Here is a 12,968-nt window from a genome sequence, read left to right as displayed (position 1 = left end):
CTGATATGATTTATGCAGTGCATGACAGAAACATTATGAAGCATGTACAAACTATGTAGGCCTACTTGGTTCACATAGACATGTACATATTATCAATCAATTTGAACAGAATGGTGCACTAAAACATCTTTTTAAGCAAGTATAATTTGTCAGTTTTAACTGACAAATTATACTTAATATATTGTGCATGTGAAAATAATGCATTCAAAATTATGGAATACCAATTAAGTTATTCCTGCCAAAAAATTCCCCTACATAGTGTACTGATGTCTGACGTATCATGAACATACAGCACATGGTAGATAACTCCAAGCAACAATCGTGTCCTATGATTAACGGGTAGGCACTATTTTATACATTGCATCTTGTGTTCCTTTTTAGTATACAAACATCTGGGCCCAATTTCATGGTTCTGCTTACTGCCGAATTCTGCGCTTACGATCATGATTCCCCGCTAAATTTGCAGATAACCCATAAAATACGCTTGTCGCGCTAATTATGATGCGTGCGCCATTGTAATTATTTTCAAATGCATCCCAAGCCCAGTCATGGAGGAAGAGATTGCAAGCAAAAGACCTGGGCCTATTTTCATAGAGGTGCTTTAGCAGGAATTTGCTTTTAAAAAATTTCTGCAAAGCAAAAAGGAGCAGAATACCAGTCACAAACTGGATGTGCTATGGCATTTTGGCTGGTAACCTTAATCTTGCATTGTAATTTTGTACTATGAAATTTGGCCCAGGGCCCGCAAGAAAATTACGCTTACCAAAATACGATACCAGTCAAAATATTTTTTCATGAGACCGGTATCATGCTCATCTTTGCTTAGCAAGGACTTGTCAAGCACTATTCTCTGCTTATTAAGGAACTCTATGAAATTTGGCATAGTACATGACCGCAGATTACCCCATACTACAGTGGTCATATTGCTTCTAAGACATGCCAATTATAATTCAATTAAAATGTGAATTGCTCATATATCTGTTATGTACCGTGTGCAAAATGCCCACAAAAGTATCTTCTTGTAATGCAAATAAAATTAACTCATTGCATACATTGTTACATGTATACACCACCGCATGTACCTGCAGAAAAATGGGAGTAATTTATGGAATCCCGTTTTAAACATACAATGTACATACTGCAACACATGCAACTCTAAAGGGTAGCCTGTCAAACCATCTGGTAATGTACGTATGTTCATGTAAAGAACTAATGGAAGGATCCAGACTAAAAAGTCCTGATCTACTCAGATCAGGCCATTCTACGTGGTTTTCACAATCAATCAGTAAATCAATCAATCAATCAATCAATCAATCAATCAATAAATCATTTAATAAATTTATAAGGAGCCAATCCAAAATTCATCGCATGTTGTAGAAGGGAGAATATAAACAAAATTGAAGAGAAGTTTTGAACATGTATATTGTATGGGAGTGCATCTGGATCTAGGGTAAATTCTTCCACATCCCAGGTTCAGCGATTGAAAAGGAACCAACCCCCAATGGAATGAACAAAAAACTACATTATTAGCAGCTGCTCGTATAGAGTATTTATGGGTGTGTTTTCCTCGGAAAATCTGCATCGACATAAATTTTGTCAGGCGTTCCATTTGGGAAAACCTCCATGTCATTTTGGGTATTAGCCATTTGTATTTCTAGACAAATTTGAATTACCATCTGCAGTTAAGCTTACCAGAGGTAAACATCAAAGAAAACAGACTGGTAAATTCACTTTAGGCAGTCAGGTACATGTCCATGTACATGTACATTAGATTCCTGGAGGGTTTTTTTATGAGAAGACTAAGTGAGAGGACACGACTGACATTTATCCATGTGTGTGTTGCTTGTGTAAGTCTGTGATTGCGTTACATACGTTCATTACAAATAACCTTAATTACAAAATGCATTTTGATAAACAAAATAATGAAATTTGCAAAATTTTAGGCTTTTTGCACACATTGATTGCTTACTGCGATTAAGCTAGCTTCTCTTTCCAAAAGAAGGAAAACAATAGGCATGATCTAGATCTAAAATTTTAGTCAAAATAGTGAACATTGCATTATCACAATCAGGATATAATGGGACCGTTAGAGTTGAAGAGCAATAGCAGCCACTGGTTCTCTACTTGGTGACGGATATTTGGATCACAGCTATAATTTTATGTCTACTTGGTGACCGATATTTGGATCACAGCTATAATTTGGCTAATTCTAAATTTTATGTCTACTTGGTGACCGATATTTGGATCACAGCTATAATTTGGCCAATTCTAAATTTTATGAAAGGTTTGATACATCATGTTTTAGGACAGTGACGGTCCACAATGCCCAGTACACTAAAGGTCTTGATATTCAAGGCCAGGCCAGTCTACATTTATAACCAGCACAAAGTAGTTTCTATTTCATAGTGCTTTATTTCAAAGAAGAATGGTGACAAATTGTCTCCTTGTTCATCAAGACAGCGTTTATGAACAGCACTTGCATGTAGTTATGAACAACAAGTATCAAATTTCAACCTAATACCTTCATAAAGCGCACCTACTGATGCTTAGCGAAGGCGTGCCCATGTATCTGCACTTGTCCCACATTAAAATGCTTTCAATGCCACACAGGCTGTAAATGTCAATGTCATTAAAACACAGAGATCTCAATTCAACCGATGACAGCCGGTACTTGCCAGGTGAATCCTGTAATGCTGTCAACAAGATAATGACCAACTAAACAAGGTTTCCCTTTGTTTTTAATATCTGGAGGATACTTGCTGTTGTTTTAGTGCTTTTAATAAGCTGCACATCTGCAGGAAAAAACAACCCCAAAACAGTGAACTGAAACTTCCTCTCACACTTAGAGCCATTTTACACTTTCGGTACCAAACAGAAAGAAAAAAAGTTCACAGATTTACAAATAATTTACAGGGTTTACAGAAGGTAATGGTGAAAGACTTCTCTTGAAATATTGTTCCATGAAATGCTTTACTTTTCGAGAAAACATTAAAACAATATCAATTCTTGATAGCGAGATTACAGATTTATTTTAAACACATGTCATGACATGGCGAAACATGCGGAAACAAGAGTGGGTTTTCCTGTTATTTTCTCCCAACTCCAATGACCGATTGAGCCTAAATTTTCACAGGTTTGTTATTTTATATATAAGCTGTGATACACGAAGTGTGGGACTTGGACAATACTGTTTACCAAAAGTGTATAATGGCTTTAATTCAATACTTAGCAGAAATTTTGCTTGTTTACAATGTACTTGGTTTGATGATGTTCCTGTCCAGGAACTCAGCAAACTCCCAAAAGGGGAATGCCGAGCTGGCAAAAGCCAACCTCTCTCATACAAACATTGGTTTATTGTCTATGACTATTAATTGCACAAATCAATGAACTATGATTCAGTAACCAAAAGACAATATTTCTTCTTCATCAGTGTGAAATCAGCAGTTAGCTTGGTAGGATTCGAACCCACACCAGTCTAACAGCAGACTAATCCAAGCAGTGTTCAACAACCAAATGGTCAATTGGTAAATAGAACTCTCTGACAGGCAACTGTTAAAACTCAATTATTCACAATTTCGCAGAGGCTCAAAACAATAAAAAGCTTTCACATGTCAACCACCGATCCATCAGGCTCCGCACCATCAAAATCTTTGACATCACGACCACAACAGTGTGCCCAAAAATCAAACAAACGTTGGACATCTCAAAAACCCAGCAAACTAACACACAAATTGCAGCCATTTGGATTGCCGTGTTGTATCAAAATACAAGACGCAATCTAAAACTGAAATTTCTTCATTGTCTTCTCTACTCTTGTTTGGCTCTAATAAGAGCATTGTGAATATCCAAATCCAGACAGTTGCTATGGAGGATGGAAACTTATGAATCAATACATCAGTCTATTTTACTTTTACTGCTCAAACAAAAACTTCATTGAAACGGACATATTGGATAATGGGGCTACAGGTGAAAGTATTTAAGATAAAAACTCAGGAATATATAGGAATTGATATTCCTCTTAAAACAGTCTAAGTTGTAGAAAGGATGGAAACATACACCAGGCAAGAGTTCCAAAGAGATGCAGTTGCTGAAATAAAGCTGTTGATACCTTGCTCTCCTTCTCAGTACACCAAGGGTTTATGGGTGAGAAGAAACAGAAAGCCTGGTTTCACACTCAATCATATCGCTAATAACCATTGCGCAAGGTCTAACTGTTGAATGAGGTGCATACTGGCCTACCTAGAGATCAAACTTGAGCGCTGGCTAGACCAGCATGCACCTCATTCAACGCCTTCAGCGCAAGTACGTACCGACTATTTGCGATAAGGTCTATGACAACTGTGTGACATGCTATGGAGAAAATGGTTGTTAGTATTACAATACAAATACGGCAACAACACAGTTTAAGCTAAAATGGCCATACCTCATCATAGCGATCAAAGGATGCTCCATTTAGTAGGCCATCAGGGACAGTTGTCTGCCACTGGAAGTCATACAATTTAGCCATTCTGGCAAGTAGGTTCTGGCTTCTGCCACAGTGGTCTCTAGTGCATCAGTTATCTCAATGTTTACAACGGATCTCCCCGTTATGAACACAACGTGATCCTTCTGGCTGGATCTCAGGTCCGCGAGCACTCAGCTAAGATTGTGGTCTTTGGCAGAAGGATCTGAAATAAATATGTTCAGGCAATCTGAAGTTTATCTGTTTGGCAAAGGGTACTGCTGCCTATCATGACGACCTTTCTAAATGAATGGTGGCATCAACCCACCCACTCCTTTTACCAATTTACTCTCCAAGGCCACTCTCCTCTCAATAACAAGTGCGTTGGGCCACAGCAGTCTGTTCTCGCAGGCTACGGAACCTCAACAATCGGCTACTACATATGCAGTAGAGCTTCCAACGGAGCTTGCCCTTCCCCTATCTGATGATCAACACCTTACAGGGGATTTATCTTGGGAGAGTCTTTCTCTTCGCCCACATGTGGGTGGGGAGAAGATGACAGGCTTTTGCCAGGTGTTAAGAGTCGAGGACGTGGTCCCGTGTCAATGTCCCCTGACGTTGCGCTTCTCAGGTCTCTGTTGCCAGCCCAAGGCCCTTCCGCATTTGGAGGAAAACCCAGGGCGACGTTACAGCACCGGAAAAACCCTGCAAGGGGAAAGACAATACATTAATTAGACTTGTAATACATCATAAAGAAGTACTGGGATCTGTACATTCTTAGAAAACAAATAACCTCATCCGGAAGTTGTATTTATTTATGAATTGATATCATACACATTTTTGATGCTGTTGTATGATTACAAGAGAGAGAGTTCGCCTACTGTATCTGGGAAACAACCTTTCTGTAATCAATGACATTGACACACAAGGCCTTATCTTGGCACATTTGACATTTTCTACAAGGTCTCAGCATATGTCACTTTGTGTTCCTGTGTTACAATAGTAGCTTTCTACAGACATGTAGGTAGCCAGCAGTGGCTATTGCTACTCCCTCTGCATGTTTAGCTCATTGTGAATTCTAAATCACAACTCACGATCTGTACAACTAATCACAAAGATCATTTTAAAGGCGATAAATTTATGATCTTTCTTCAGGTGTGGTTGTACCTCACTAATTCAGCTGAACAAGCAGCAGTCATTTTTCTAAGCAAACATGCCTACATGGGGTCTTGGCCTACTGATTTTTAATTAAATGTTAGTCAGTTCACATCCATGTCATGGCTAGTTCCTTTACTATCATTCACCTCATCAATTAAGAACTTCTAATTTGTAATTCGCTGACAGGTTGATGACTGGAAGTGTAATTTCAAACAGGGTAGGAGGTGGTCTTTTACATCAATGGATAGTCAAAGGAAGGACAAGGCCAAATAACTCATGGCCAAGAACCATTCAAGTCTTTTAAAGGAGGTTCACCATCTTGCGTGGTCATCTGTACAGCATTAATTGCAATTTCACCCAAGGTATCCTTTAAGATGTGACTTGGGTCGTCACATGTTTACAAGACAGCCACTGAGCCTTGAGACTCCCCTGCAGGCAAAGTTGTACACAGCGCAAATAAAGAAAAATCGTATATAGCCCAGGGATTGCACTGTCCAATTTGCACCAACTTTTGATTATGAAGAAAGGGGCACATCTCAAAACTTGCTCAGTTGTTATTGTTAAGTTCTTGATTTTATGCGGAATTTATTAAACAAAATGTGAATTTTTCTCTTAAGAATTTATGTAGTTTTTATTAATATCAAGCGAAATGTGAATTTCCCCATTACACCTGTGTCATATCTTGCTTGCCACAAAAGCTCTGGAATGTACAAGGTCACAAGGTCACAAGGTAACCAAAGGTAACCCAAGGTAAACAAAGGTTACAAGGTTTATGTAGCAATGATTTAGAATCTTTAAAGGCAGTGGACACTATTGGTAATTACTAAAAATAGTTATTAGCATAAAACCTTACTTGGTAATGAGTAATGGAAAGCTGTTGACAGTATAAAACATTGTGAGAAACGGCTCCCTCTAGAGTAACGTAGTTTTTGAGAAATAAGTACTTTTCCACAAATTTAATTTTCAAGACTTCAGAATTAGATCTCGAAATCAAGCATCTGAAAGCACACAACTTCGTGTAACAAGGGTGTTTTTTCGCAACTTCGACGACCAATTAAGTTAAAATTTTCACAGGTTTGAAATTTAATGCATATATGTTGAGATACACCAAGTGAGAATAACTGATCTTTGACAATTACCAATAGTGTCCAGTATTTCTAAGGTAACAGATTACTTTAGTACGAGAAAATTGCTTTTGTCAATGCCCAACAATAAGCCTAAAACAAATGCCGACTATGTTTTAATTTTTCTTGTCAGATGAAATAGTGTTTGTTGGTTATATTTTCACTGCCTGGTCACAAGCAAGGAGCCACTTTGGAGCTAGATTTGAACGGCGTCCGGTACATTACCTCGCTCATTTACAAATTAGTGTTCAATTGGACTTCCTCAGACTAACTCCAGTGTTGCTATGTCACATGAGTAGGGCAAGCTTAGAAATAGTGGCATAAGAGAAAGCACTGGTAAACAAATTTGAATGCTGAAATGACTTTGACACAATGGATACTAGTCTTTGCTAATCTGGAGGTTGATACACTATACCTTGTCTGGACCCATCGATGCAACTTTTGCCACAGTTTTTAGTCTGAAGAATTCAAATTCAAGTTGCTGTGCTTAACAGACAGTATTCAACTGCAAAAAGCTCATAATATAGGCCCCATAGGCTAAATAAGCGTTACAAAACTGTTAACAATTTAAAATATTTATTCATTTTTACACTGTCCTCATTGAATGTCTTCATTGTATGTGCTCAAGTCTGCTAAACAAAAATGAAACGCTAACATAGTGAGCAGTGTAATTTATACACGCCTGCATAGAAATCCATTGTGAGAGTATTCGCTTTAAAAACTGCAATAATCTGTACAAATTCTCCATAACTTCAAATTTGCATACATTTCAGTGGAAACCATCAAAGCCTGAAGCAACCACTATTCTTTGTACAAATTTTCTATTTTTTTTTTTATTTATTATTATTATTATTTTGGGTTTGTTTTTTGTTTTGTTTTTTTGGGGGGGAGAAATGCCACTCAACAACAAATTACAAAATTATTAATAAAAATTGATCTATTAGTGTGACTGCATAATAATCTCTAATAAAAGAGGTGACCAGGACGATCAATGATCAATTTGTCTTGTTTTAAATGACGTTGTTCGAAAATAATCTCATTTCAGATTCAATATAAATATATGCCGCTAAAAATTTATGCAGCTAGAAATACCAGCAAAAAAAGAGTACAAATGAATTTCCTTGTTCAAATAAAATATTTAAAAAATGACAGGAAATTCTATACCTCATTGATTTTCCATACATAAACCCTCATAACAAAAAATAACTCTAAAATGTCAGTTGCTTACTGTCTGCTGTGCTGTACAATGTGCTTGACTTGTGCAAGCAAAGTATACAGACTAGTTGCAATAACGTAACCCTCCTGCCGACGGCAGAGGGTTACATAAATTGCAACTATTACAGACATTATATGCAGACTTGCAGCAAGTATGTTTGGATACTATGTAAGAAATCTAGTTGAATCTTTATGATATATTTAGATGCTTGTAATATTGTTTTATTTCATTTTTGTCACAGCATGTCTTCTACATAGTGTCTCAAAAAAACCTATAGATACACTTTTGAAATGGCTGCTGAATAAAAAGAGTATGATTCTAGAGGAAAAGGTTTAGGTGTATGGATAGCTAATGGTCTCAACTTTCACATGACACCCAAAAGTCCGAAAGTATTTGATGATTGTGTGAACACTGCTCACTTTTGTGAAGGGTTAAAAATTAGGCTGCGCAGGAATTAGCCATCCCTTTGTGAGAGGTAGTCCTTAGTAGCTTACAACATTCAATCAAAGATTTCGGCTATACTTCAGGTCAATGGGTAACTTTAAGAAAGTAGCCAACATCTGTGACATTATTCCTGTTGTCAACAAGCCGTATTTGAATAATCAATTTACTTAATCCCCACCTGATCATTAAGAAAAAAATAATGAAATGTTCAACTCATCTTACAATGACTGAAATGTGGGGGTGAAGGTTTTTATTCAAAGTCACAGATGTGAAAAAAACACAGTTTGTAACATGGAAGTTGCAACATGTAACATCACCCCATCCTGACCCATGAACACACCACTGAGTCTACCAGGGAAAGGTACAATGCTACAAGAACAAAAATGCAATTCCTGTTCACTCATGAATTAAAAAAAATTGTTTAGTAAACCATAAAATTCACTCAGCAAACCCAAACTGATGGCATTTGACCATGAATTTATCAAGATTGGCCAATTCCTGCACAGCCTATTTTCATAGCCGTACCCTTCACAAAAGTGAGCAGTGCTCACCCAGGCATAACATATTTTCCTGACTTTTTGGTGTCATATGAAAGTTGAGACCATTAGCTATCCATACACATAAACATTTTGCCCCAGAATCGTATATTTTTTATTCGGCAACCAATTATCTTGCAGTTTTATATGGCACTGAGCTTTCTGTGCTAAAAGATCAGAGAGTATATAAATATATCAACTTTCATACATCTCACCAAAAAAACGTTCCTAAAGATGTAATGTAGGCCCCTATAATTGTAAAAAAAAATTGACCCCCCATATAATAATAAATAAATTTATAAACAAAATAAAATGAATCATATTAATACTAGAAATTGACCTCAATATCATCAAAGTGGGTCTAATTTTCAAGGCACAGGTTTGGTTGAGCAAGGCACTCTTGAAAGCTTAATTTTTTGACTAAACCAAGATGCACAGTTTGGGACCCTCAGAGGGCTGAGACAGTATCATATTGGGGCTATCCCTTAGAGCTAACAATATATGCAGCATATGAAGGGAGTATTTGCATATTGCACCATTTGCCCTTGATCTTATTCCACGACCTATGAATGAGTGTTTTCATTGGTCCACATCCAAAAACCATTACCCTCTTTGGTTCACTGCCATATAAAGTATATTGAGGTGAAGTTTTTTGTAATGACATTGTGAACATGATAATGTAGGCGTCCATGTATTGTAAATGAAATTCTTTTAACAGACTATGAATTGACTTAAAATTTACTACAAATTTTGGTCGATGCTTTGCAGTCAACTGCTTTAAGAAAAAGAAAAGTTTTTTTATTATTCATATTTTGTTTTTTACTACTTTTTTAAACGAACTAATCAGAGATGTGTGAATGATGATAAAGGGAAACACTAACAGAAAGACCTGAACTGTTGCCTAAAATTAAAAACAGTAGCTTCAAATTAATTTTGGGGAAAAAAAATTATAACCTAAATTCAAGGGTTTCAAATACATACAGTGTATGCGGCATATTACATATGTTCCACCTACGTAACATGAATTGCTCAGGGGAAACTTACTGTGCAGATCACAGTCCGTTCATGTCATAGAAAATCAACATGGTGCAAAGTAGTTGGCAAGCCCCTTCTATTCTAATAATGTTAACTGAGAAATCTCCATAAAAAAAACATCTGATAATGCAATATTGCAGCTGCAAGATCGAGTGAACATTAAAAAAATCTTACTTTATATGGTGGTTGAAGATATCCATGTAATCATATCGTCACAAATTGACTATTTGCATTTTTGTTTTGTTTTTAAAGAGATCTTTGTTTCCTTTGTTATGAACCTTGTAGTAGGTAACTAACTAGTGCAAGCAACTGACATTCATCTTTACAGTCAATTGCATAAAATAAACCTTATTCCTAGTTTTAATACATGTATTTTACATCCAAATGAAAACATTTGATCAAATATTCAGTAAATGATGACAAATAAATGCAGAAAAAGACATCACATTAAAATTTGATCAGGGGACTAGTGCCACTCCACATACCGTCAACTTAAAGCAGTAGACACCTTCGATAATTGTCAAAGACCATTTTTCTCACTTGGTGTATCTCAACAATGCACAAAATATCGACAAACCTGTGAACATTTTAACTCAATTGGTCATTGAAGCTACCAGATAATAATGGAAGAAAAAATACCCTTGTCCCACAAAGTTGTGTGCTTTCAGATGCTTGATTTCAGGACCTCAAAAACTAATTCTTAGGTCTTGAAATTAAATTCAAATATTTTAGCGGAAAATTACTTTTTCCACGAAACTATACTTCAGAGGGAGCCATTTCTCATAATGTTTTATACTATCAACAGCTCCCCCATTACTCGTTACCAAGTAAGTTTTTATGTTATCAATTATTTTGAGTAATTACCAATAGTGTTCATTGTCTTTAACAAACATGACAAAGTGCACCTCGGTCTTTTGACATAATTCAGAAAATATAGACATAATTCAGGATGACATAGTTTTGTTCAAGCTATTTTCAGAGAGTAAGGTATCGATATTCAATTAAAAAACACAAGACCTTCGGACCTGTGTCCTCAGGCCTCGAGTTTACTGACCAGTAGCTTGAATAACCGGCAATCAGTGTAAATTTCAAGACCTGAATCCTGTTCCCAAATTTGTTTTATTGAAACATTCATTTAAAGTAACCCCCCTTCGCATGTCGATCTTTGACCAGACATTCAAATTAATAGAATTATTTGCCATATTTATCAACAAACCTTTGCATCACTGATTCTGAAGAGACGACCATCATAGAGTAAACAAGACTAATTTTAAAATATTATATTATTAATAGTACTATTTATTAGCAACGGTTGTCCACTTCAAAATAAACCCCTAATCAGTTAATCTGCCGATGTTTTGTTTTGTATTTTCCTCGCACTGACTGTATCCCAGATGACTACATAAAACGTACACACCCACATTCAAGTGCAGTCGCGAAGACGAGAACAAAATATAATTACCTGCCTACGTCTCACGGTGATGGAAATCCATTTTCTATCAACTCTGAAATACACAGCTCGTCTTTTATCACAACAAAAAAACAGCAAAATATCCAAGAACTGTTACTGTCCGTTTTCCACTCGCAGCATAGCCAGAACGTTGTTGACCAGGGTCTAGTTGACACTGGAAGTGGAGGGTTTAGCAATGAAGTGAAGGGCGAGCAGACCAACTCGTGAGACGAAGAATTTCCGTTCTAGGTCAAAAAGAAATGTCTGTTTTTCAGAAATGGCCGCACCACTTCATCAACTGGATGAACGCAAGCCAGCATCTACATACAGCGGCAGAGAGCGAGCAGGCAGGAGATGGAGAATTAGAAAAAAGTGGACGATGATGACGCTAGTGCCTCCTCTCTTCCAACGAAACTCAACCTCCGCAAAACACCGCTGCTACATGAACTCCCACTTGCAAACGTTCAGTGATTATTTGGCATGATACCTGCACTTGTTTTTATCCTCAACGTGGGAATAGAACGTTCACTGGATCTGTTTAGGTCGGGGTACCAGACAGTAATTCATCGATTCATCGATCATAAAAAAATAAATGCAGTGCTGTGATAGCGCCACCTTGCGTTAATTGAAAAACACAGGCAGTTGAGACGGACAGGTTTGTAAGACAAGCGGGCAAAAATAGTATGGGGAAAAAAAACATGCTGTGGATTTTTTTCGAATACTTCAATACTTTTCATCGAAATAGTGGATATACATTGAGTGTATCATCGCAAAATATAATCACGAGGTGAAATCTGAACTATTTAAAGATGCGAAGCCGAGTGAAATAAACACGAGCCACTGATTTCATTATTTGTAGATACTCTCTCACATTGAAGTTTATTTTCTTGTCATCTGATTTTTTTTCTCTCACAAAGGACACAAAATAGACTTTAAAAAAAAAACCGTGGAGGACACCATACATACAGAAATGGGGTGTCTGCCATGATACGAATTTGCCGCGTTTGGACCAACTTTGACAAACCGTGTTACGACAGCGTTCAATGCGTCCTATTATTATCCATAGGATTCATACTATATGAAATTTTGGAGCGTCTAAAAAAAGCTATGTCTGACAACAACTAACGAAAATGATCTGTGTTCAGTGATATGGTCTGTTTATATATTTTTTTATTTGTCAACAGCTAAGCATCATTTATTTTTTAGTGTAGAAAGTTATTTTCAGTTTGTTTAATGCGTTCTTTAACTATATTAAAGTTTTTAGGCCTACTCCATTTACTGATAAATAATTCCTGCGTTTCAAACAAAATACACAATTATGACAACAACTTGATTCGATCCCTCCCCATAATAAAAAAAATAAAAAAAAATTGAAACCGCTTGGAAACTAAAACTTACAACGTGATGCTTTATAAGGGCGCCCCCTTTCTATTCTTTACGTTCCTATGTTATCACTTTTCGTTAAAAAGACAATGTAAATATCCAGACAGAAAATTCACCATGATTATAAAGTGAATTATCTCGGCTAAAGCGAAAACAGTTATCTCGCCTATACATGTTGAAC

The 12,968-nt window shown here is 36.7% G+C and overlaps 1 protein-coding gene across 7 annotated transcripts in view; it reads right to left on the bottom strand.

Moving 5' to 3' along the window:
- Positions 1-11,823, bottom strand: part of LOC139947976 (1-phosphatidylinositol 4,5-bisphosphate phosphodiesterase beta-4-like) — a 146,475-nt gene extending 134,652 nt beyond the window's left edge. For all 7 annotated transcript variants that reach the window (XM_071945907.1, XM_071945925.1, XM_071945916.1 and 4 more), the window contains exons 1-2: positions 11,417-11,823; positions 4,424-5,146 (exon numbers count right to left, since the gene is read on the bottom strand). In XM_071945907.1, the coding sequence (XP_071802008.1) occupies positions 4,424-4,507 (84 nt within the window). In that variant the 5' untranslated portion in view covers positions 4,508-5,146; positions 11,417-11,823. The remainder of the gene's footprint in view (positions 1-4,423; positions 5,147-11,416) is intronic.
- Positions 11,824-12,968: the final 1,145 nt, after the last annotated feature.

The sequence above is a fragment of the Asterias amurensis genome, chromosome 1 (genome assembly GCF_032118995.1).
Source record: "Asterias amurensis chromosome 1, ASM3211899v1".
Taxonomy (NCBI): Eukaryota; Metazoa; Echinodermata; class Asteroidea; order Forcipulatida; family Asteriidae; genus Asterias; species Asterias amurensis.
The sequence above is the reverse complement of the archived record's forward strand: the minus strand, read 5'-3'. Positions and strand labels throughout refer to the sequence as shown.